General features: G+C 50.5%; 1 protein-coding gene across 1 annotated transcript in view; it reads right to left on the bottom strand.

Moving 5' to 3' along the window:
• Nucleotides 1–26,776, bottom strand: part of Vdr (vitamin D receptor) — a 53,144-nt gene that overhangs the window by 18,274 nt on the left and 8,094 nt on the right. The window contains exons 2-4 of the mRNA XM_021183597.3: nucleotides 14,847–14,922; nucleotides 11,173–11,320; nucleotides 2,930–3,060 (exon numbers count right to left, since the gene is read on the bottom strand). Coding sequence (XP_021039256.1) covers nucleotides 2,930–3,060; nucleotides 11,173–11,318 — 277 coding nt within the window. The 5' untranslated portion in view covers nucleotides 11,319–11,320; nucleotides 14,847–14,922. The remainder of the gene's footprint in view (nucleotides 1–2,929; nucleotides 3,061–11,172; nucleotides 11,321–14,846; nucleotides 14,923–26,776) is intronic.

Raw genomic sequence — 26,776 nt, 5'->3', positions numbered from 1 at the left:
GGCCCATCTACTTGGGGATGAGCCGTGAAATCTGAGACTTGCTGGCTCCCATCCAGGGCCTCCACAAGGCAACACTGGCTTGGGACAACCACACGCCGTTCACCTAATCACCTACACTTGTTGTCCATTTGTGAAATAATTTACTCTGAGGGCTTGTTAACCTTTCAGGCATTTTAGGAATAATTTTCTTGGTGAGCTGGCACGTAGATGTCACTACAGCTGGTTAAAGGATGTGCTTTTGAAGCGAAGCCAGAAACCTAGTAACCGGGTTCTGGTGAACTCTGCAATGAGGGACATTGAACCGTCAGTATCGGCCACTGTCTCCACTTTCTTGCAGATCCCTTGGGGGACATGAGATAGCCTTGTATAGTTATTTGCGCATAAAATATGTCCCCCACCCAGTGAAGCCTAGGCTCAAGTGAGGAAGCCAAGATCTGCAAACATGAACTGTTTTAAAACATGCCATGATGTCACTGGTGACCTCAAAACACTAGGGAAGAAGACATGACCTTTTCTTCCCAAATAAATGACACAGACAATATCAGAACTAGGCTAAGCTTACTGGTCTCTATAGACCGATGAGGTTCAGGAGATCGAAGCATCGCGAGAGCGGATATCCAATCATTGAACACATTTACTGAGCACCCCCTAGGCCCCAGGTGCTGTATCAACCTTCAGGAAACTGGGGAGGCAAGATACACATCTGTGGAACATCAAAGTTGGCCAGATGTAGCAAGACACAAGAACCCAACTCCATATCGAAGACCCCGAAGCAGAGGGCTGAGGCTCACCCGAGCTTGCACAGCAAGACCCCATCTCAGAAACAGCAAGAATAAGAAACAGAGTTCAGATACGAAGTGTCTTGGATTCTAAGGGCATGAAACCGTCTAGGAGTCCAAGGAATCTTTAGAAAGACAACGCTCTCTCATGTCTATTCCTTAGGGCTCCAGGCAGAGCATGGGGAAGAAATAAGCTCTGACTCACTGGGAGTGCCTAAGGAGCTTCCTAAGAATGGAGCCCACAGGCCAGCCCTAGGGCAGAATAGATGCTGATATCATGTTAGCCTGGAGGCCTAACAGGTTAAACCTCTTGACTTTCCTTAGCGGCTTAAAAAAAAAAAAAAAGGTAATATTCACACGCTTTGCTTAGGGGCTGTGAGAATTTAAGAAGAAAATTTGTGTTCTCTTTGTAGTATTTGGCACACAGCAAGTGGTCAATAAACACTGGTTTCTGTCCTTGTCGACTGTCTATGCTTCTCTGTTTCCCTATGAATAGCCAGCAACCCAATCTGGCTAGAAGACTGACTGGGTATAGAGGGCCCTTCCTAGTGTTTGAAAACAGGGATTGTTTCTGAGAGGAGAGTCAAAGCCTTAACGGACAAAAGCCAGAGCAGGGGCCGGTTCTGGAAGGTTCTAAGCTAGGGATTTCAAGCCCAGACGTCCAAAGCTGAGCCATCCAAGACAGGAACTACATCTCCTGGGAACACGCTTCCCTCCAGAGCTGCGAGAAATGGTTCCGTTCTAGTCGGATCTCTGGCCTTTCCATCTACGGCTCCTCACAGCTCACTGCTGGGAGCACCAGACTGAGGGCAAGACGGGACATGTGAGACTTCATGGAGTACCTAGATGAGACCCAAAGCTGCTTTGGAGGAGGCCATCTACTTCTGTCTGTCTGGCACCACTGTGAGATATCATATTCCTTGGACAGGGGCTCTTGACTGGGTACTTGAGAGCTGCATTGCTACTTAGTAGAGCTCTTGGGAGTTTTAGAAAAGGGTCCTGAGTTAGCTGTAGTCCCAGGTAACCACTGGCTTGTTATTCAACCTCAGTCCTGGTGTTTGTCCTTTCTGGGCCTCAGAGGATCTTCAGGAATAAGCAACAGCAACCCACTGAGTCCAACAATGGAACCCAGAGGCATTCTTGGATGGTGGGGACCTTAAGACACGAAGGAACCTTCTCTCAAGGGGTATCTTGCTCACCAGAGTACAAGGCACAGACCAGGCCCCACTAAGAATGTTTGAGAGCTCCTAGCAAGCCTTGGGCCTCCAAGTCTCACTCTCCAGTATAAACACAGGGGCCGGGGTGGGGCAGTGACTAGGTAGCAGCAATGACATGTCCAGACCTGCACGCTCCTGTGGTATGAGCAGCAAGGTCTGGAAACTCCGGGGCTGCCAGTGTTTGGCTGGAAGCTGGGATCAGGACAGAGGAGCCTTAGTGACAGAGGAGGGTCAAGGTGATTCTGCCCCGGCTTCCCAGCGACAGTGTGTTCTGCTTATTCTTCCCATGAAATATCCTCTCTATTCTATGACTTTGGTCGGCTCCTGATGTGCCTTTTTGGGTCCTCAGCCTCTTCCCCCTTCCTTACATTCCTCTAGGCTAGGGGGTTCAGAGAGTGACTGCAGGCCTATGGCTTGGCAGGAAATGGGCTATGTCCTAGAGCCTGGGTGTGGGGTCTGAGGACAGATGCTGACATCATTGTGCACAGGAAGCAGAATGGAAATGCAGGGGCTTTCAGTGAGGACCCAGTGCCTGTGCTCCAGCCCAGGGGCCCGATGAGCCGATATTTATTGGCTTCTGCGAGGACCCAGTGCTTGTGCTCCAGTACAGGGGCCAGATAAGCAGCTAGGGACTGCTAGGGGTTTCCGGTGGGGACCCAGTGCCCGTGCTCCAGCCCCGTGCTCCAGCCCAGGGGGCCCAGATGAGCTGCTCCCAGCCTCTGCTGAATTATACGGGTTCTTTCTTCACCCACAACTCCTTGATGTATTCCAAACTCCACTGTGGCCAGCTTTGCCTCACCCATACCCTGCCCTGCTCCACAGTCCTTGGGGCTACATGGTAGGTCTGGGAGGAGCAACCTGGATGACAGTAACCACTGCCATCTTGTGACTGCAGTCCCCGCACCCCACTCCCACCTGACCCCCGACACTCACACTCCTTCATCATGCCAATGTCCACGCAGCGTTTGAGCCGGCAGGCCTGGCAGTGTCGCCGGTTGTCCTTGGTGATGCGGCAATCTCCATTGAAGGGGCAGGTGAACAGGGCCTTGCGCTTCATGCTCCGCCTGCCGAGACAGCACGATTTTGCACTGAGTTGCTGACCTTCTGGCTCCTACGTCCCAAGAACAGCCTCCAGGGGCTGTAGCTATGGAGATGTGGCTACAAGGTCCTCAGATGTCCATTTTCTATTCCCTTGGATCACCCTCAGTGATCCTAAGCCCTACCCTGTACTAGGTGTACCACCTGAAATCTAGCAGTTCACAGTGATTGGAATATGGGGGTTAAAATAGCTACTGCCTCAGCTGGGTGGTGGCCGCGCATGCCTTTAGTCCCAGCACTTGGGAGGCAGAGGCAGGCGGATTTCTGAGTTCGAGGCCAGCCTGGTCTACAAAGTGAGTTCCAGGACAGCCAGGACTATACAGAGAAACCCTGTCTCAAAAACAAACAAACAAACAAACAAACAAAACAAAAAAACAAAAAAAAAACCCAAAACAACCAAAAACCAAAACAAACAACAAAAAAAGATGGGGTCGGTGAAGTCAAGAAACTATTCACTAAGAAACTGAGGCTTCAGATTGGAGAGTCTGCGGGACCTGAGGCTCAGCTTCTATCTTCTTGTCCTGCTTTCAATGCTAGAACTCAAAGCGCTCAATAAAGTTGAGCCCTCAACCAAACAACTCAAGCCCAGTCAGCTGGTCCTTGAGCAAGGCTCAAGACCAAATGGGCCCAGAATGAAGGAAGTACCTTCTACTGGCTTTGGACTTTGGCTCTAGTACCATCCACTGACGACACCCAAGGGAGCAACATCAGAGCTAGGGTTGTGACCTAAGTGGATAGCGCCAGGCTATTAGGGGTGGTGAAGCTTTACGTCTAGGCTCCCCCCACCCCCCGTCTCTCCTTGTAAATGCTAGGGGAGACACTGAGTGGTGTGCCAATGTCCACCTTGGTGGGGACAACTTGGGAACCATCAGGGTTACCCAGGAATGAGGTCAGAGCTACCACATTGCTCTATTCCAGGACAGGAGCCATGTGCCCTCCCTCCCTCCCCCAACCCCTCCCTCCCCTTCCCGATGTGGTTCCTGAGGTTTCTTTCACCTGTTACCACAAATGCCCACGAGTCTCTAAACCTCCTGGAAGACCAGATGTTTCTAATTCAGAGCAAATTCTCATTTCCTTTTTGTTCCCAAAACTAGGCATTTTGTCTGAGGTCTTAGTGGGGCCGCTCTCTTTTCCACCCACTGTGGTGTCTAGCTAAGAGTCCTGGCTGTGAACCCTCCCAGACCATGGGTGCCAAGACACACTCCAACGTGTGCCTTTCAAAGTGGCACCACAAAACCTCGAGCTTTGGTCTATGGTGGTGCAGAGGGCTTCTTGGACACCAGGCAGAATATCCAGAGCCCTTCACAGGCCTGTCTGTGTTTCCTCAGGCACCAGTGGTCTTGCCTCAATCCTCATTGAAGCACTGTTGCTGTGACAGAAGTGGTTTTGGAGAGAAAGGTCCGGGCCATAGACCATAGTAACAGGGAAGTCTCGGAGGCAGGAATGAGACAGAATCGCTCATATCACATCCGTCCCTTAGTGTTGTCATAATTCTCCAAACACAAGAAGTGGCCTGTGCCTTTATGAAGCTTTTAAATTATAATTATTACTTTTAGGTATGGTAGCCAGCTCTTCCTGAGTTCCTCTCATACGGAAGCAGGAGGAAAGAATGGTGTCTGGGAAGATGGCGTTTTCCTTTCATGCTCTAGAGCCACAGAGAGTTCGCTGGCTGCCTCATTCTCAGAACCAGGACCTTGTCCAGAGCTGGCCTTCTAGGGGTGTCTTCTTTAATATGGACGTTTTCTGGGTCACAGGCCATGCTGGCTTGGAGACCAATGTATTCTCTGTCCTTCCACCTTCTCAGGGCACTTAGGCATGTGGCTGTCATTTAGCCTCGGCACACAAGGAGTCAGGGCAGCCAGGCCACCCAACCTTGGCTCTGTGCTTTGTCCTAAAGATCCACACCCTACCCTGCCTTCCTCCCGAAGCTAATTGCCTATGAGCTAGTTTGGTTTTGAGAAACAAGAGCCTTCTCATTCCACGGGAGCCCAGTGCCTCTGCTGCTTCTGCGTCTGAACCCTGTCATTCTCTGGCTGGCTGGCAATTATACCCTAGTTCAGGAAGGGGACCGGGGGTGGTGCAACCAGGCTAAATATAGAGGCAGTTTCTAGAAAGCCAGGGGTTAGAGAGGACACTGACCAGTTCTCATGCCAGAGACCAATTCATCAAAACAGAAGAGAGACAAGAAGTTCACAAAAACATAAAGTGCCAGGGGCGAGGGCCTCAGGCTGAGAAGCGGGTGGCTTCTGCCAGCAACATGGTGTCAAGTGCCCTCTGGGTTCTGACTGTGGCTAAGTTTTAGAGATCTCAGTGCCTGGGCAGGGCACAGGAGCTGTGTGGAGTCTTAAATACGGGAGAGTGTGTGAGATCAGGAACACATTACCTAAGTTGATTGTTGTATTTATCTCATTTCACAGTGTGTGTGTGTGTGTGTGTGAGAGAGAGAGAGAGAGAGAGAGAGAACACAATGTGTTGTGTACCTCAAATATAGACCAGTTCTCTTTGTCAAATATAACCAAGTAAACCCGGGCAAAGCCACCTGACATGGCCATTTGCAGCAACACTGATGGACTCTCAGCAGATGCTTAGCAGAACTCTCAGGAAGGTTGCCACTGGTCAAGACCACAGCACTGCTTTCTGGAAGGCATGAACCCTTAAATGCCCAGGCTAGAGATCTATCCTGTGGGTAGATCAGGAGTTTGAAGAAGAGTGAAGACTGTCAGTTTCATCCGTTTCCTTGAGACCCTGGAAGCTGACGTCATGCCCCTCGCTCACACTTTGGGTGCCCAGCCGAGGACTCAACAGACATCAGAAGCCCAGACCATTGGGGCATTGTGTGCTGTTTCTCCTGATGTCCAGAGCTACAGGCATGGCAGTAACCACAGTCCAGTTCCAGAGTCTTTGACTGAAGGGAAGTTCCCTCGGAGCCCATCGGCCCAGCCTTCATTTCTCTTCTGATGTCTGTTTCTATCCTGAGCCTCTCCTGCCCTCCCACCCCTACCAGAGATCCCTGCTAACCCATCACACACGCACCTAAGTCAACACAGCAAACACACAGAGAGAAGCATCTCAGAACGTGAGATTTTACAAGAGGTCCATAGCAGCTATTCTCCCCCAGAGTCCTCCCTACCAACGTCTGACGTTTCTCCCTAGCAGCTATTCTCCCCCAGAGACCTCCCTACCAACGTCTGACGTTTCTCCCTAGCAGCTATTCTCCCCCAGAGTCCTCCCTACCAACGTCTGACGTTTCTCCCTTCGTGATGGTTTGGCGCTATAGTTATTTGGCGGAATAATTACTATCTTGATTCTATCAGCAGTGCCAGAAGGCATAATGAAGACTTAATGCCCCACAGTTAACAAGGACAACAACTCCGTATAGTTAAGATCTGCAGGACTCCAAAGCTTCTGGTCTTACACTCGGGGCTCTCCATCATGAATCTATCACCTCTCGGCCCAGAATGGAGCAACCATCAAACACAGGCCTTCCCAACACAAGAGCAGAGGCAGGGGTTGTCTGAAAGACTCCTCTGGGGCGGGTGAAGAAGACTGGGTGACTGGCAGTCCCTGGCTGGATGGGTTGGACGTGAAGGGGGAGCATCCAGCCACGTGAGCCTCCTGCTCTATTTTGCCTGTTCACAGATGGGATGCTCAGGGTATGAGGGGGGAATTCATGCAGACAGCTCAGATTAGCACCCCAATCCCCATAGTCTCGATTCCTAAAGATGCCAAAAGGAAATGGAAGCCTCTCTCTATCTGTGATGCTGTCTCTCTTGACAGTCCTACTAACCTTCCTTCTGTGCTTTGGTCTCTTTTCTTTAAGCCCATGACTCTTGGGGCCACCTGCCAATCACCACCCACTGCCTGTAGCATAGGTAGAGGGAGAGTTGACCTGGACAAAGTTCTCTTCAGCAGCTGTGACTTCCCAGTGAGTCACCGACGTGGGCCCACAGAAGGTCACCTTTTCTATCCGTTGGACTTCATTTACGTACTCTGGGTTTGAATCAACTGAACAGTTCCCCATTTCTCGGCTTCCTTCACAGCGAGTTCTTAGAAGAGCTAGAAAGGACGGGCGATGTTCCTGAAAGCAGAGCCACTCCCCGTGTTCCTGGACTCTCACCCGCCTGCCTTTCACCCACTGTGCACTGGAAGACCCATAATCAGCCAGGCCACCAAGGACAATGGGGCCAGCAAATGAAAACACATTTTTTTTTTTCCCTATTTTGGAGCTCGCAGCACTCAGCTTCACATTGGTCTTGTTTGTTTGCTTGTTTGATTGCAGGATAGGGGTTCAATCTAGGAACCTCGTACAAGATATTCAAACACTCTGCCATTGAGCTACACAACCAGTCCACAAGGTTTGTGTTAACAGATATTAATAGGATGGGGAAGGCAAAAAGGAGACAATGAACTGTGTCCCAATCTACTTTCCAGGACCCCCTCTTGAATATCCTCCTCAACCTTGTTCTCTTTCTTCATCAGAGGGTCCCTGGGACAACCTTCTTTGTCTTCCAGGCCTTTGTTTTTACAACAGACATTAGACAGAGCCACTCATTACCAGAAATTCATCTACATTAACCTATAGATTACCCATGACTATTTTATGAGGTAGCTGTACATGTTTGTCACCTTTTGGGACTTTCTTAGGCTCTGCCTGTTGAATGTATAGTCAAGACGCCTTGGGCATCCACAAGTTTACTTTGCAGGCCTTTTATTTATACCATAAATATCATCTGTGGCGTTCATTTTCTCCAGAAGAACAGGAAGTGCATAGACCATGGAACAGTCCACGGGAGGAACTGGCCAGCACTGGACTCTTAGCTCCCGACCACAGAACAACGAACCATGACCCAGACTTCAAGCTTCACCATCACCCTTGGACTTGATTGAACCTTGGACTTCCTGGGCTCACAATAACTAGTGTCTCAGTAGTTAGAAGCCAAACACTAATGGCTGAAGAAGACAGCCTGTCCCTGGGCTTGGGAGTAGCCCGGGGCAAAAATTCTCCCTAGAGCTGCCATGACAGGTAGGGCGAGCTCCTGAAGAACTGTATCTTAGTCTCACGAATCTCTGTGGCCCCAAGGAGGCTGTGTCTAACACGGAGAAGGTGACAGCCACCTCTTGGGGTATAGGCAGATATAAGTCTATGGAGTACTCCAGCAACTATGTAAAATGGGTGTGGGGAGAAAGGAGGCTCTGCAACTAATTCTTGTCACCACAGGAGCAGTGATCTGTCTCTGAAGCCACTGTCAACCCTGGAGTCCTGAATGCTGCATTGTCACCTGTGAGCCTTGAGTTACAACATTCTTCACCGTCTTGACTTAGGTACGCTTTCTATCTAAAGTCTTCCTGTTGAAATACATACAGGGCTGGCTTATTATCGATGAGCTACCAACAAACTGCATCGCTCACAGAGGGAAACTCACACACATGCTTTCTCCACAAGGTAAACCACGGCTTCTTGAATTCTAGTAGTGCACAGCACTTTAGTACTAAACTTAGGAACCATTTTAAGTAACAAGACCACCAATAACTATAAAAACTTTTCCAAAAAGGCAACAGAGCAGTAAGTCGGTAAACAGCCAAAAGAAAGATATGGAGGGGGAGGTAGCTCAGTGGTAGAGAGAGCTCTTGTCTAACATGCTCTCCAGGCCTACGGGGGTGGAGGGAGGGGGGATGACAAAAACACAAAGATGTTTGTGTAGAGTGAGAGCTAGAACAGAGAGAAGCATGGTGTCCTTGCCCAGCCTTTCCCGAGAGGGTGTGTGCCAGGTGATTCAGCTCTGTACCGTCCATAAATGACAACCCAGGTGTGGCAAGGATCGGTTCTGGTAAATTTTGGCAGCTGGGAACAGTTTTAAACATGGAATGCACGCACAACGAGTATCACCTGCATCTATATGAATTTATTTACAGTTTATTTATAGAATTACAAACGTAATTCAAGGAAAGCCACAGTGATCTCTCTGGGGGCATCAATCAAATGCATCTCGGAGTTAGGTCTCCTCGAGTGAGAAATGGACCTTCACTGTATCCTGATCGACCAAGTCGCCCCTTAGGGTTCCATTTTCCACAGCTGGGTCCCAGGGGAAAAGGCAGATGGGAAGAGTAAGGTGACTCGGGAGCAAGGGGCTCCATCAGTGAAGGAAACAGCTCCAAGAGCGGTTGGAACATCATAGTTAGAGATTGGTGACATGTGATCTCTAGTGAGTCTCAAGTGTGGCAGCTCCTGGGTTTATGTCCATTCAAATTTGGTGGGTACCGAGTGCTTGAAAGAAAACATACCAGGATGGGTATTGGGATGGCTATAGAAACTTTTATTGGGCAGATTTCCACCAAGGGGAATTAGCATGTGCCCGTGTGGCTGAAAAGTCATATGCCACCCTGTCTGTATTCTATACTTTCTGCATATCATGTCATTAAATCTCAGATGTGGGCACGTGTGTAGAGTCAGTTAACTGAAACACAGGGGCATTCAGAACGATTAAGGAAGGCGAGCATTAAATCGATGGCACGGACAGCACTCAATGTCCTCTTGACCAGTTTTACGACGGTGTTGGTCTCAGAGTGCACCCAGACTCTCCTGTGTCTCTCCATAGGTGGCTGCCCCGCCTGCGCTGACAGCAAGGAGTCCAGGTGGCACCTGGCACTTAGGACTTGAACTCTGGAAGACCTTCCCTTCAGCAGTGTGGGCTTCACACTGCCGTGAGGCCTAATAGATGTGACTACGAGACAATAGCCAGCGACACTCTTGGTCTGGTTCCCTAACTAGGGAGCAGCTTTCTGGGAAGCCAAGAGGGGAGCCTGTGCCAGGTCAAATAGGTAATTAGCACTAACAGAAACCCTAGTGCCCAGAGATCAAAATTGCTCCAGGCCATGGAACCCTGGCTCCCCAGTAAAGAATTGGTGAGTCAGACCCCTGTGATGGAGGAGTGTCCCATTCCAAGGACCTGGACGCAGATTCTCCCTCTCTGTAAGCCAGGTGAGTTTACCTACCACTTCCTACCACTTTGGACTACCGGGCTGAGCTTCATCGTCTGGTTCTGAACTTGATTTGCTTTTACAAACTTGATTTTCCTGACAGTGCCCTGTTCTTCCACCTGCCCGCAGTCACTAGTTATGTCCCAGGGAGTTGCTTCTGGAACATTCTCTTTCCAACACAAGCTGAATGCTAATTTTTCAAACTTCCTGCTTCCTGGATCCCCTTCTCCCATTCTTTCTAGTCCTCTATCCCTGGCTTTTTTGGAAGGCCATCTTTGGACCTTCCCAGTACTGTCCGCATCTAGTCTGTGCCTGCAATCCTGGGGTCACATAAGAAGAGTGCTGGAACGTGATAGGCTATGCTCGGTTGATATCCCTGGGAGGCCTGTCATTTTCTGAAGGGAACCAGGGGAGGAGTGGACCGGAAAAACAGGGGAGGTGTGTGTGGGGGGGGTAGGGGCTGGGTAGGGGGAACTGCTGTCTGGATGTAGTATATATGAGAGAAGAATAAATAATAAATTTAAAAAAGAATGCTGAAGCAGACACTGGCCCTGACTGACCTAACAGGAACAGTGTACACCCCTGATATTGACTGGCAAGCTGCCGCTGGCTCACCTAGGTAAAGCAGTCTATGGGTGAAGAGTCCAGCACAGACCGGGTTTGGTAACCATTGAAGGCTCTAGTCTCTCTCGTTCCATCGAAGAGTTTAGAGGGATGAAGAGGCAAGCAGAAAGGCCAAATTCTGGGGCTTCCCCGGAGACATGGCTGGCTCTTAAATGAGGAAGCTGTAGCTCTCAGCAAGAAGGGTCATTCAAAAGGACACAGACATGTTGTTCAGTGCAGCGGGGTCAAGGGCTCGTAAAAAGAAATAACCACCTCAGGAAGGCATGAGGGGTCAGAGAACACGGTGGGACGGAGAAGATCCAAGGAGAAAAGACCCCGTGGTTCTCAGTAACTGGGAGAGCCACCATGTTCCACAGAAAGCACAGAGGCCCCCTTGAGGGAAAGGCTTGCCTCTCTCAGTTCCTTCCCTCTGGAGGGACTCACCTGAGGGAAAGGCTTGCCTCTCTCTTTTCCTTCCCTCTAGAGAGGGGACTCACCTGAAGAAACCCTTGCAGCCTTCACAGGTCATAGCATTGAAGTGGAAGCCCGTGGCTCGGTCTCCACACACTCCACAGATCCGAGGCACATTCCGGTCAAAGTCACCAGGGTCAGGCAGGGAGGTGCTGGCTGCCATTGCCTCCATCCCTGTAAGAAGAGCAGGCAGGCCACAGCCACAGTGAGAGTCAATGCCAGAAGCAGCTGGCACCTTCAGCGTAGCCACCGGCCACCCTTCCCTTCCTGGTGGAGAGTGGGTGGCAGTTCTTTGGTGGAGAGCTTTCCTGGAGACAGAGTAAAGTGGGAGTTCTTTGGAACCCTTGCTGCATGGCTGTCCTCGCCAAGAGAGAAAGAACAAAGCTCAGGATCACACTACATCCAAACCCTGCACCTGCCAGCTCCTTTGGGAGAGGCAGTGGACATCCCTGTACCCCACTGTCCTCATCAGGAGAGACAGTCTGCTTTTGGGGGTGATCTGCAGAAATGTGTTCACACCCCTTGGCGCAGGCTCCCACCCAGCCGACTTGATCAGGCAGATCAGAGCCAGTGTCTTACTCAGTGTGGCCTCCAAGAGAAACAGAGGAAGAGCAAGAGTATGGATACCTAAGCTCTCGTCCTGAGAGAGCCTGCTCCCTACAGCCAGGCAGCCCAGGGCCCCGTGCCCTTAGTGACGTCTTTCCATCTTTGTTTCCGGTGCACTTTGTGTGAGTTTGGATGTCCTTCCGAGCGGATGTGAGTCAGGACCAATTAGCTAATTTTGTTTTCGGAGATGGACTCTATAAGTGGGCATTATCAGCTAGACATGGATCTCACACTTGAGGAAAAGGGAGAGACAGGGAACGCAGGTACGCCCTTCTCGAGAAATGGCTGACCTTTCTTTTCCATTAGTAAATTTGGCCCCTGGCTTTGCTTACTGCCTCTGACTGTTGTGGGGCTCCGAGATGACTCTAGGACATCTCATGTCTCCCTAAAATGCTCTTGGACTCAATCTCTCAGTTCTTGTGTCATTGCATGTCTGAGTGGCTTCTCTGACCCAAGGCAAGGTCGGGAGGAAAATAGCAGAGAGATAGGGATGAGGGATGAGCAACCTGCTTTTCAGATAGGGATGAGGGATGAGCACCTGCTTCTCATATAGGGATGAGGGATGAGCACCTGCTTCTCATATAGGGATGAGGGATGAGCACCTGCTTCTCATATAGGGATGAGGGATGAGCACCTGCTTCTCAGATAGGAATGAGGGATGAGCACCTGCCTCTCAGATAGGGATGAGGGATGAGCACCTGCTTCTCAGATAGGGATGAGGGGGATGCATGTCTGCTTCTGACCCAGGCTCAGGTATAGTAGGTGAGAGAGGGAGGTTCTGAGGCTGTGGGATCTCAAAGCTCATTAGTCTGATTTCGTTGCACCCCAACACCACCTCCCCAACACTGGTCGTAAGGTAGTACGGATGTGACAGCTCCCAGAGGGAAGCCTAGAGAAGTCCCAACTGGCAAATGTATGGCCCAGACACTTTACTTTTGTTCTTATGTCATGAAGAGCTTCGTGACAAAGGAAGAATGGAAGCAGGCAAGCAAGGATATGACATTGTCACCACCCCTCCCCCAAAGAAAGCCACACAGATGGCTACTCTGAGTGAACTGTTCCTGGGAACTGTTACATAGCAAGAGTGGGATTACTGATATATTTCCTTTGCAGCTCATTTCAGACTTATGAATTATGATTCCTGCAGGTGCATACACACTTACATAAATATACCGTATACTTTGATTAAAAGGAAAAAGTGAAAAACAAAGAAAATCCCCAAAGAGATGAAGCTGATGATGGACAGGAACACACAGCATCATATAGGAGCAATATTCTCTTTGAATGGCAGGTATCTATCCCATTCCTATTAATATATATACGTATATGTATATATGTATATGTACATATGTATATGTACATATGTATATGTGTATGTGTATATGTATATAATGCTTTATGTGCCTTCTATGCATATCTGAAAGCTCTCTTTGTAAATTTTTTTAAATTACCCTTACTTATTTATTTCGCATGCCTCTGTGGGGAGGTCATGTACCCTGCACACACACCATGGTACACTTGTGGGAGTCAGAAGACAAGGTGAGGGGTGGGCTGATTCTCTCTCACCACTAAGTGGGTCCCCAAGAGTAAACTCAGATCACCAGGCTTGGCAGCCTGTGTCTTTACCCACTGAGCCCACCCAACAGCCCTCGAATATGTTTTTTTTAAGGATTTGTTTATTTCATGTATGTGAGTACACTGTAGCTGTCTTCAGACACACTAGAAGAGGGCGTCAGATCTCATTACAGATGGTTGTGAGCCACCATGTGGTTGCTGGGAATTGAACTCAGGACCTCTTGAAGAGCAGTCAGTGCTCTTAACTGCTGAGCCACCTCTCCAGCCCCTGAAATACTTATTAATCTCAAAACAATTAAAAATGAAAGGGAAAGTGACTAGTGTCTGGTAGCATTATCTCTACATAGATGTGTGCAACCTGTTGCCCGTGCACCATATGTGGCCAAAGGTAGCCATAAATATAGCTCCACACAAAAAATGTAAACTTACTTAACACCTAAGATGTGTGTGTACATGTGTGTGTGTGTGTGTGTGTGTGTGTGTGTGTGTGCCTGTGTGTTTGATGGGTTTTATTAACTTGATTGTGTATCTCTCAAGCATGAACTTTGTGGCTGTGATGTTGTGCTGAGATGTCAGAAGGCTGAACACGCCGATGGGATGAGTCTACATCCAGGGAGACTCCTACAAGATTCTAGGACACAGCAGGCATCTAAGATACGGACGGGCAAGGATCTCAGGGCCCAGTGTCATTATGGGGTAACAGGAGAAGCTGTTTGGGATGCTTGTGGTTTCACCCCAGGTCACTGGAGATGCCTCTGCCGCACCATAGCACCATAGAGTTGCTACAGAGCTGGGGTCAGCTGGGCCCCTGGCGTCCTGGGGGGTTGGTGGGAAAAGAGAATTAAATGGGAGCTGAGGGAGAATACCAGTTAGTTCAGTCCAACAAGGTGAGTCCAACATCGCATGATCTCATTGAAGAGGTTGTGATGCAATCCAGCTGGAGCTACGGAGCCACAGCATGGCACAGTGCAGTTCTGCCACAGGAGAGGCATTGCCTTCTCATCGGGGGTCTCCTGGCATGGGGCTGGGAGCCATTGCACTTGGCTGGAAAGAAAGGCCAGATCTGGCAGCAAGGGGCCCAGAGCGAACAAGATCATTGCAGGAGAGCAGAGAGAACGGCCAGCTCTGCCTGGGGCTATTACTACAACTAGGAAGCCAGCGCTTCACCAGAATCCACATAGAGTGGGGAGGCTCAGGACTCGAGGGTTCTGGATGCTAGGCGTTCCAGGAGGCACAGGTAGAGAACACGGTGTGCAGAAGGGAGAAAGAGAAGATGGGATGCACAACCAGGAAGATCAAACACACTGGAGGACCCCACTGACTCTGAGGGAGCTCCAGCTCTTACCCTGTCCCCCACACCAGAGTCCCAGCCACAGGTTTGCTGCTATGGGTCCCATATGTGCAAAGGCTGGCCAGCGTTCCTGCCCTCCCTCTGCCTGCTACTCTGCAGTGACCTCTCCTTGCCACCCAACCACACAGAGACGTCTAAGGAGCTTGTGGCTGATGAGGACACACGTACCTGAAGGAGCAGGGGCGAGCAGAACCCAAGGGTGCTCTCCTGGGAAGACTCACAGATCTGTCCAACCAAAAGAACTCTGAAATGAACAAGGAGGAGACATTTTACCCAAGGTATCTTTGATCTCCCAAACCAGTCCTTTAAGGAGCCCAGCATGGCGCACAAGACCTGCCAGGGGAATTCGGGCCTGAGATAAAAACAGGAAGAAAGTGTCTTTGGGGACAGCTGTTGCTGCCAGGGATGATGAGAAGTGAACTGGATAGCAATCAGAATGGCTGTCCCTCAAGGCAGAGGGCGAGCGGCACGCAACTGTTGCATGAAGTGAGGGTGGCAATTGGAACAGGGTGAGAATTAGAGCTCCCTCCTGGTCAGTGAGGTGCTCCCGTGTGCTCGGTCTTTCCTGGATGCATGTCCCGTCTCTTTCTCCCTTCTGCTTCCTCCCACACAGTTCCCCTGTCTGAGACAGACAGGATGCCCCTGCTACCCCTTGCAGATTTGGGGGATACTCTGGGAAGTAGAACACAGGGCAGCCTAGAATGCGGCTGAGGGCTAGATGGTGAGCCAGGTAGGACTGCAGAGATCTTCAGTGCCAGGAACTACGAGGGTTGTGATGGCAGCCCGGGGCCCTGGCCTCTGGGGAGTTGCCATGGGCAGGCATCTGTGATCTGTTGTGGAGAGTGGGAGTGGGGATGGAAGGGACCGCACCACACAGACTTCTAACAGGATGTTTCCTGCCACTGTCAGCTCTTCTCCAGACATGCAAAGCCTGAGGCAGGACTGATCCATGGTCCAGACTCTAGGTCCTAGAGGCACGACTGGTTTCCAAGGTGGGTTTGGAAAAATTTCACTCTTCCTCCATCTATCTACTGTGAGACAGACAGATTCATACACATATGCTCACACCACACTCCCTCCCTGATAACACTACGAGGTGAGTGTGGAAATACATATACATGAGGGTCCTGGTACCTGAGCCCTAGAAAGGTACTTTAAACCACACCCCAAGCAGAAAGTGTCCAGTCTGCCGGCTGTTGCTGCTCTCCAGAGATCTGTTTCACAGTGGCCTGACTAGGTAGGGGAGGGAACAGCCTAGGAGGCCTCTAAGACCTGGGACCAACCCTAGAATTCCCAGTCCCCAAGCCTTGGCTAACCCTTGGGTACCACCAGCTCGTTAGGAACAACAGAGGTAAAGGTTAGACAATATGATCGGATCTAGGCTGCCCCACTGCAGGCTATGAGTGATGGGAGGTGTGTCTGCTGGGGGAAACCAGGCCAGACAGGTGTCCCATCTGTTCCCGTGGCTCATGGGTCTGAGACCACACTGCCCAGCGGTGTATGAATTTACTAGGCTTCCTTCCTGCTTTTTAGGAAGTCTGTGGTGAAAACAATGGGTAAGAAGGGGGTCATTGCTTTCCTGTCTTCAACCTCTAAGGCTTTCAGAGGTCAGAGTTCATTCAGGTAGACCATCACCCTTGAACTTAAAAGGAAAAAAAAAATCTGGAGTCTATCTAACACATTCTAGAACTGCTAAGCGATACATACTTTATTTAGTTTAATCCTCACAGTAGTCTTTGAGCTGGGGGGAGGGGGGGCGAGGGGAGAACTCTCATTTTTATAGATACCCAAACCAAAGTTCAGAGCGTCTTTCACCGGTGGGTGGTACCAGCAAGGGCAAACGAGGGCAAGCTGATTCCATCGCCAAAGTTGCCTTCTACAAACCCCTCCCATTCCCGGTGACAGTCATCAGAGCAGACACCTACGGCTCTGTACTGGGCTCTGCTCCAGGACCTTCACAGGCTTCACTAGTTAAGCCTAACCACACCCTCATTAGGCAGCACTGTCATTATCCCTGTTTTAGGGATGGGAAAACCGAGGGAAGCGGACTGTTTGGAGCTTAGCTGAGTCTCCATCCACACTCCCAGTGGGAAATTGCTCAGCTGCATCCCCAGCCTTAAGCCTGGACAGCCTTATTGTCTACTAAGTCGGGAGATAACACAGACAACAATCCCTGGATCCTGAGGGAAGAATTGATGTCAGTTCCCTCATCTGGGAAATTCTGTCCACCACACAGTCATCTGCCGTCCAATCAAACACTAGATGGGCCTTTCAGAAGAAATTACGTTCGAGTCAGCTTCTGGGTCCAAGGTCAAGTTGATATGAAAGTGGGTCAGAGACACAGGCTTAAAATGGGGACCAGTGGAAAAAAACACTTCATGTCCCCTGTCCTGTAAATCTACTCTGAGCACAGAGAATACCCCACTGATTCTGCTGGGGCTGTCCCCAGAGCCACCTGCTCCTAACCCTGACCTGGCCCTGACCTTGCCTTAGCAAGAAATGAGATCACACAGTTCCTGCCCAGCACCGATGTCACAACGGTTGCCTCCCTGTCGCCCCCACTTGCACGGTTCAAGCTATAGGTGCCACGTTCCGGCAGCGAAGACCCTGAGCTCAGATGAAGCCCTGTACTCATGCTAGAGTCTCCCTTCAGGGTTCTGAGGGTGACTGAGTTGTGAGTGTGCAGGTGACCTGAAGCTGGAAAGGGGCTAACCACTGAAGTCTTCTCCAGCTCCAAGGAAGTTCCAATGCAACAGGTCGTCACTGAAATTGACCCCTGATAAGCCGCAGCATACTTGGGTGGCATGCTCATCTTTAGATGCTAATAAACAGGAAGAGTATAGCGCCCGGTGAACAGTATGACCCTTAATATTCCCCCAATATACCCCAAGTGGACAATGAGTTTCCAGGAGAGGGGGTCTTCAGCCAGCTTGGGACCACAGTGATCAAAACTCAGCTTTTTAATGGTTGACACTTGTTCAAAGCCCCTACTCTTTCTAGAAGAAAACTGGAAACCAAGTCATTTCTCCACAGGGGAGAGAGTCCCTCTTCCTGACATTCACACCTACAGAGAGAACTGCACAGTGGACTCCTCTAGGGTAAGCAGGCCTGCTAAGAACTCTGCACGTGGACGTGTGTGTACATGCCTGTCTCTTACTTTATTTTTATTTTTTAATTTTACCATCTTTCTCTGTCCGGCATGTGCTCTGTATGACCCTTCTAACTTGTCACCTAGGCACAGCGGTATCAGGGCCAGCCACTGTGACACACTTCCATCCTTCTGCCCCACCCCCTCCATACCACGTCCTGTCTATACCTCTGGACCCATCTCAGCATTATCTCCCAGAAGCTGAGGTTGGGGTCGGGGTGCAGAGTGAAATAAGAAAGGGGAGAAAGTACTGTCCAATCAAACTGCATTAAATTACTTCTTGCTCGCTGTTCCCACCTCTACACGGTAGATTGAGAATGAATGAGAACGGCTGGGAAATAGCTTATGCAGGCTACAGTTCCCAATGTGAAGCCCCTATGGTTACCAGTTGTGCCAGAACATCTCATCACTGACAGGTGAGCTACCGCCACCTAACCCAGCCATCTTAGGGCCTTCCTCGAACATTCCCGTCGGTTTTAATGAAAAGGAAGAAATATCTCTCATGTCGACTCACTCTCTTTGGATGAATTTTAGAAAGCTCATTATGTACAGAAGCCACGTAGGTTTCGATTGCTGTGCTGGGCCAGCTTCTTTCAGAGGAGCCTAAAAGGCCATCCCCTTGGGGTCTTTTTGGTAGGGCTTAGAGGGGCCACCACGTGGGATCATTGTGCAATTAGAAAAGATGACTTTTCTGCCACCAGCTAGCAAATAACAAAACCTACAATGTAACGGTGTGAATGGGGTAGCCTCTGAGGGGTAGGAAACTCTAGGCTCATTTCAGTTTCATTGATTCCCCCTGTAAGCTCATGGTTTCTACAAGGCGAGGCTGTGTCTGCCTCTGTGGGAGGGAAGGGGCTGGCAGAAGCCTGAGTGGGGCTGCCTGTGCTGCAACCACGACGACAACAGCCTGCTGCTGCCTCTGTCCTCAGCACATTTATTATGCTTAACAAACATATTTAACCTCTCACTGAAAAATAGTAAATCCAGTGGCTGACCGCCCCAGCCGTTGACAGGAAGTCTACCCTTCGAGGTGGTTCTTAATCAGCCATTTTGAGACTATCTATCTCTGATATATATCTCTTGAGAACCCTTCAAAGTCATGACCTGGTACCCCACAGCATCAATAGCTAGACAGTCATGCCATAGAAGCCAGGCTACAAATTCCCATTTTCCAAGAATCCCTTGGCTGATGGTCCTGTCACGTCTGGGTGTCTCAGAATTGGACAAAATTCAGAGCTGGGAGGCCACAGGCGACGCGACAGGAGTCGCGTGGCTTGCTGGGAGGATTTTCACTTCTTATCAGCAACAATTATTCCTGCAAGCTGCTTTTTTTTCCAGTGGAAACGCTGCCCTCAGCTTTGTCAACAAGATTTCTGGGCTGATTACTGCTCTCAGGGTAACAGGCAGGAGGCCCCATCGTCGCTGGAAAGCGTGGGCAGCCCCCAGGGGCTGGTGAGGCACACAGGGAGTCAGTCCCCCGTCTTGAGACATAACACCAATCTCTCGGGTTTGACAGTTGAGGGAAACTGAGGCCCTCTGAAGGAAAGAGACTTATCTAAGGCTACAGAACAAGACAGTGTTTCCTCCCCACCCCTCCTCACCCCACCCCCTGGTCTAAGAATAATTCGCCATACATAGAATGGGGTTCATTCTTTAAGGCGGTTGTGGGAAGGCACCTGTAAAAGCCCTGATAACAATGTCGTGACCAATTGATATCAACCCCACCCATACAACAAATACTGAGAAATAGAAAGGCAGCTGAGGTCTCCACACTCTCCTCCATCTCCATACACACAGCTCTTGGCTTCAGCCTTCATAGCCAGTGGGCAAGGAGTCAGGATTGCTAGAAGCCACGGAGATGGGAAGAAGCTACACCTGGCCTGATCTTCCTCCATGTGGGCCCACCTTCCCAGGGTAGCAAGGTGGGAGCTTTGTTCAGGGATGTCTGGTATAGGTCAAAGTTGGTGGGAGAAGGGGGATTACCCCATCCCCAGTGACTTGGAGATCAAGAAATAAAAACTAGATCAACCCCAAGCATATAGGGAAATCCAGACCCCTGTGAGTATCCAACCCTGCAATTGCTGATATAGCTGAGAGCTAAATGGGTCTTTGTTTTTATTTATTTTTTTTTTTGTTTGTTTGTTTTTTTTTTTTTTTTTTGGTTTTTCGAGACAGGGTTTCTCTGTATAGCCCTGGCTGTCCTGGAACTCACTTTGTAGACCAGGCTGGCCTCGAACTCAGAAATCCGCCTGCCTCTGCCTCCCGAGTGCTGGGATTAAAGGCGTGCGCCACCACGCCCGGCTGGGGTCTTTGTTTTTGAAAACAACACCAGACAAAAAATTCACTGGGCAGTAGATACAATGTTTCTTCTTTTGAGACATCCCCTGGTGGGGTGGGGCCTGCTGTGCACTCCTTTAATCCCTGCAGTTGGGAGGCAGAGGCAGGTGGATCTCTGTAAATTTGAGGATAGCCTGGTCTGCAGAGCCGGTTCCAAGACAGCCAGGGCTACACAGAGAAACCCTGTCTCAACAAAACAAAGCAAAGCAGAAACAACACTACACAAGGTATCCCCAAGCCCAGCTTTGGGTGCCCTGTGCCTCTTTCTCCAGGCTGGGATGCTTGCGGAAGTTCCGGAGGCTGGTTCATTGGAGCCCAGGAAGAATGCCTGAATATTTGGAGGTCCTCGGCTCCCTGCCCTTAGTTGACCCTGGCCAGGTTTGTTTGTTTGTTTGTTTCCTTATTTCCCTGCTGAATATGATGCCATTTCTGTCACTCGGATTCTTTTTGCATCAGTGGCCGCGTAATACTCCAGGTCCTTGTGAGTTCTGAGACACTGGCAGTCTGGCCTCTAAAGCCAGCTGGATACTGTTTACTACCCAATCCCTGTCCCTCAGTGTCCTTCCCTGGCTGCTCATCCACAAATGGTGACACAGCAGTGCTCCACCGTTGGGTCTGCTGTGAGGACCAGAGGAGATGCCCGAAAGGCCATCATCACCACAGAGCTGTGTTTGCTAGATCGGCCAGAAGAATGAGAGGCGCTGCAGGGTCTAGACTGGGGAGGGCAGGAATCCTACACTCTGCCCTAAGATCTCCATCCCAGATGTTGCTCAGGAAGTCACACATTTGCCGGGTTGCTTAAATAACTAGCCAGCCCACCCACTTGCCATGGCTTATAAAACACTGGCTTCTCAGACTAGAGGAAGATGAATCATTTCTCTCTTTCTAAATAAGCAGAGAAACTGGCCTGTCTATCTCCATAGGAAGATGGGCTTTCCTAGGCTCTCTCCATAAGAAGGATATTGCTGTGGTTTATCAGTTGCTACTCTTTACTAACCCCTGGCCATATCTGGCATCTGTCCCCTTTCACACCTCTGTCCTCACCACAGAGGGACTGAATTCATGCAGGCCCCAAGCTGTACCCCTGTCTGCTATGAGGACACAGGTGACCTTCACCTTATTCCTGCCTACCGCTGTGTATAGGGACACAGGGAAAGGCAAGTGCCAGGGGCTGGAGCTGGGAGGTAACCATCAGAGATGTGGTACCCTGAAACCCTGGCTGCCCCAGGTCCTAGAAGATCCTGTCAAAGGGCCTGATGCTGCCTGCAGTGAGACCTTCACTGGCTTTTCATTCATTCTAGGTGGGACAGGCTCTGAGGCCTGCATTGGAATCAGTGAGAGGCTCCAGGCTTCTCTGAGATAAGCAGGCGTGACAAGGTCCAGCTCCCATGAGGGACCAACTGGGTCCTTAGTGAGGAGAGAGCTATTGCCATGTGTCCAAGCAGCTTCTCAAGGCCTAGGCCAAGTGGGAGAACCTCAGCCTTAGAGGACACCAGCAGTCACCCCAAGCAACACCAGCTGCACCCCAGTTTTGGTTAGAATGCTCCCATACCTTTCATTTGCCCAAGCGCTTGTCATCCTTGTGTGTAGATCCCTCTAGGGACCCATTGGAGGGCAAGGAGGCAATGACGTTTCTTCTTGACCTCACAGTGGTGGACACTGGGTTCCATTACCTTATTTTGTACTGAGGTCTGAAACTACAGCCTTGAGCATGCCACACAAGCATTCCCCCACTGAGCTATCTCCCTGGCTGCTACTCTTTGTTTGTTTTTGAGACAGGGTTTCTCTGTGTAACCCTGGCTGTCCTAGAACTCACTCTGTAGACCAGGCTGGCCTCGAACTCAGAAATCTGCCTGCCTCTGCCTCCCAAGTGCTGGGATTAAAGGCGTGTGCCACCACTGCCCAGCTTGCTATTTGATCTTTGACGGTGACTTCTGCCTAGCCTTAGCACCCACTACAAGACAAAGCTGGCCCTAGAAGCTGGAAGTATACAATGAGTGTGATGTAGCTCTGGACTTCTTGAAGCTTATGGTCCACAGGGGTGGCAAATAGGAACCCTTGATTGAGGGTGCCATGTTATAGAGCAGGTAAGCACAAGAGAGGATAAAACTATGTAGGGGAGCCCCTGGCCTCATCTCCACGGGATGTGGTATAGACCCAGAGCCCTAGGGGAATTCTCATAGAACCATTAGTCACTGAGCTAGGAGGGTGAGGCAAGGGAGAGAGAATACTAGAACGCTGCAGCCCAGCTCGAGGCCAAAAGAAAAAAAAAAAAGGTTTCATGAGAGATTATCAAAAGAACAAATGGTTTAACAAGGGCGGACGTAAGCTGGAGGAAAGGCAGCTCCGCATCCCCAGTCAGCTCTTCTTCCATTCGTCAAGTTGTCCAGAGTGGCAAGATATGGTTGCCCGGCACAGGAAGCACAGACACCTCCCAGTTTCCAGATCTCCAAATCTGCCTCTGCCGGGCCTCTCAGCCTACCCTGCCCTCTCGGCCAACGAGCCACCTCCTTGTTGCCAGGAATCACATGAAGGAAGCAGGAAGCGGCCGGGTGTGAAAATATACAGCGCTCACAAACAACGGACATCATGGGCAGGGGTGGCAGGCTGTCTATAAACATATGCCAACCCATATTGAGACCAGATGTCCAAACTCACTGGTGATCCACACCCAAGCCTCACCTTACCCTCAAAGCTCCAAGGGAAAACAATGCTTGAATTAAATATATCAAGCCAAATACTTTTTTTGGGGGGGAGTGTCTCCCAGGGCCACAGGATGGTAGGAAAGATCCTTGCCCAACCCCTGCCCATTGGGTATCTTCCTGTTCCTCTCAGGAGAGAGGAGGAGTTAGCCCCTGGGTCCTGAGAAGAATGGCTTTTCTCTCTTCTGGTAGTCAGTAACCTGCTGCCCACAAACAGGGACCTAAGCAGACGGTGGCTCTTGGTCAGCTTGCCCCCTGAGCCCAGCCGCTGAGCCGTAGGCCCCTTGAGGCGGAACGCACGCCCCCTGTCTTCAATTTGCCAGTAGAACAAACATCGTGGAGAAGGGTGTGAAAGAGCCACTCAGAGCCCCGCTCCACAAAGGACTAGAGCAGAAAGCATGGTGTGCTTAGCCTGCCCCTGCTCCCGCACCCCCATTGCCTGCTGTCCCCTGGAGCTAGGCTTTGCAGAGAGGAAGTGATGATGATCAACCGTGCTCTCTCACTACCATCTTCCCTTCCAGGCCGGCTTCACCGCATCACCGTGTACCTGGAGCCGCTGCCAGCTGAGCATCCAGTGAGCAGCTTTCTAGGCTAGGCCAGTGGCCATGGTCCTTCCTGCCCCTGGGAGGAGAGGTGGGTGACCCCTCTATCCACTGTTTCCCCATTCTATCCCAGAACTCCTCCTGACCTGAAAAACAGTTCCGTAGCCGGGTTCTGGATTGAAGTTTAACAGAGACAAAAATAATTCCCCCGAGTGAGCTATTTTCTGCCCGGCTTTTGGAATAATAGCTCAGGGTGACAGGCAGTAGGGGGTAGAAGCTGGCCATGGGCCACCAATCTCTTAGGCCCTTTTCACATGCCTGCTGCCTACTGCCTCTGGAGCCAGGCTTTAAAGAGATGTAGCAATTCAGTAGTCGGCAGAACTCAGTCGCGACTATCTATCAGCACCTGCTGCTACCTGCCACCACCTGTAGACTGGGTACAAAGTGATAGTCCGGCCCTGTGGGAGCCAGGGATGGTAGGTCTCCATGCATAGCTCTTGCTCCTACAAAGAGTCTCAAGTAAGCTATACAAATCTCACCGGACTGTTGAATCAGCTGAGATAAAACACTTCCAAATGTGTAATAAAAACCGTCACGCTCCATCTGTAGGAACGTTAGCTGTTGCTTGACTATGATTCTCCCAGGCACTGAAGGGGAGGACCAGATCTCAGGAAGAAGGCAGAAGCGAAGAAAGACATGTTTAAGGATCAGAGGAGCATGGTCAGCTCTCTGCCGGCTCCCAGGAGCACCAAGTCCAGCTGGGGAGAAGCTGATGCAAAACAGGGCTTGGGAGTGGATTTCAGTGCTGGACCACAGAGTCCCAGGTTCAATCCCCAGCCCCAGGCTCAGTCACAGAGGCCCTTTGTAGTGTATGCTGAGCAGCAGGTTTATAACAAAGCTCCATTGTCTGTGTGGTTTTGTTTCATTTTTGCCTCGCACCCCTTTCTTTAACTGTTTTAGCTCCTTGTGGTTTCACTTGCTGCTTTGTTTGTTTATTTGTTTGGCTGAGACAGTGTCTTATGTAGTCCAGCCTGGCTTCTAAGTCCCTGCATAGTCAAAGATGACCTTGAACGTCTCATCTCCTGCTTTCCTTTCCCGCATGGTGGGATTACGGGTGTGTGCCACCAAACCCAGTTTATGCCATGCTGGGGAGTCAAACCCAGGGCTCTGGGTGTGCTGGCCGAGCACTCTACCAACTGAACCACACCCCTGGCCTTGTTAGCTTTTTAAAAACTTTCTCTTGATGACTTTCTCTCTGATGCTCATGGGGGACCACTGACCGGAGAGATAGAACAACAGGGAGGGGGAAATCTGAACTCTCTCCTGATCGCTCACCACAGATGGTGGGCAAGGGGCGGGGGGGTTGTAGTCTCTACTCCTCTAGGGAGAGGCTTTCTCTGACTTGCTCTGGAGAAGCAGCACTCACTGTGGAGAGTGCCAGAGAGCCCAGAGGGCCTCCTGGCCCTGTGTTCTGTTGCTTACCTTCCTCACCAACAGAGATTGCAAGTTTTTAAAATTCATTATCAGCTGGGTGGTGGTGGCTCACTCCTTTAATCCCAGAAACAGGCAGATCTCTGTGAGTTCAAGGCCAGCCTGGTCTACAGATTGAGTTCTAGGACAGCCAGGACCACACAGTGAAACCCTGTCCTGAACCTTGCCTCTGACTCCCCCTACCAAAACAAAAATCATTATCTTTAAAAACAGAGAGATTCCGACTGATATAAAGTGCTCGACATGCGTAAGTACCACCATTTGGATCCTTAGCATTCATAAAAGCCAGCATGGTGGGTGTTGAGCTTGTAATCCTGGAGAGGAGTCAGTCAGAGATAACATCTCAGCCAAACAGGTGTAGGAGGGACAGAGGACGACGCTTGAGCCTGACCTCTGACCCACACACATGCACGTGCACACGCACACATGCACACAACCCCATTCCCCATGTGCACTGGAGAAAAAAAGAAAGAGACAGGGAGAGGTGGGTGGGTTTTACTTAAAAACAGAACCAAACCCACATACTTCATATCTAGCATGTCCAGCTTGCTATAAAAACCTAATTGGATCATGAGGCCACACTGGGCTGTGGCTCCAGCAACACCTTTGCAGGCCTACTGTGGGCCCTATCTGAATACCAGCCGGAAGTCCTTCAGTCTCTCTCACCTCCAGCTTTACTCTCTGGCCTTGGCCCCTGCACCACCCCGAAACACAGCTGAAAGGGCAGTGGCTCTGGAGCCAGCCTACCTGGCTGGGCCCAGTCCCTAGTCCCTCCCTTGTACTGGCTGCCCTCACAATCTCTCTCTCTCTCTCTCTCTCTCTCTCTCTCTCTCTCTCTCTCTCTCTCTCTCTCTCAGCTTCCGTTTCCTTATCTACGAGATGAGAGAAATCACAGTCCACACCTTCTACGCCAGTGAGGCGTCCATGGGCTAATTCGGGCCAACTGCTTAGTCCCGTGTCTGGCACACGGCGCCTGCTCAGTCACTTTAGGTGCTGGTGACTGTGCCCAGTGGGTATAATCGCTGTGGAAGATTCACCTAAACGTCAGCCTGGGTTTTAAAGGTAGCGTAACCGTGCAAACAGCTGTCCTTCTCTGGGCCTCTGTGGCTCGGCATAGGCATACTCAGTCTGTCTGCACACAAAGGTATTTGTATCTAATAAGCTTTGTCTGGATAAGGCTGTGCTAGGTAGGACCCTGTGTTGAGTCAGGACTTTTCTGGGATGGGACCTGTTACTGGGGCTTGTAGGAGAAATGAGGACTCGGCAACTGAAGACATCATCCCAGCATGGTAAGGTCCAAGATCTCCTCACCCAGGCCGCCGCAGCCTCAACTATTCAGCCGTTTGCCATTCAAGGGGATTCTACTATGGATTAGATTCTTTCTCTTTTCCCAGAATCAGGACATCTGGGGACCTTATCAGGAGACACCTAATTTGAATTATTTCCCTTCACCTCCAGTTTCCCAGGCTGCACGTGGGACTCTAACAAAGGCCTCAGATCTCAAGTGCAGTTCATTAAGATGGAATTTTACCTGAGGCAGCCCCTCCCCCCCAGCCCCTGAGCATCATGGCACCCAAGATGTGCGTGTGCTTGCCAAATAGGCTGGGCAGAGGTAACTTCCCATCCCTGGCACCAGGCCGGAAATTCAGAGCCATCTGGAACAAAGAACTCTGCCCCGAAGGTGTTTTCCAGCATCTCCAGGCCAGCTTGAAGCTGTCCTGCTTACCCTGGCCAGACCCCACCGGCCATCTCGCCATCTCGTTTCCAAACCTCGTGAACGAGAAGGGGAGGGGGGCCTGAGGTCTGAGCTGAATGACCAAGAACTGGTGGGAAGAGGGCTCCTCTCCGGTTTAGAAAAGTCATAATTGAAGTACTGGT

This window comes from Mus caroli, unplaced genomic scaffold, assembly GCF_978045245.1.
Source record: "Mus caroli unplaced genomic scaffold, Mus_caroli_1 scaffold_16, whole genome shotgun sequence".
NCBI lineage: Eukaryota > Metazoa > Chordata > Mammalia > Rodentia > Muridae > Mus > Mus caroli.
This window is presented reverse-complemented; position numbering and strand designations above follow the sequence as displayed.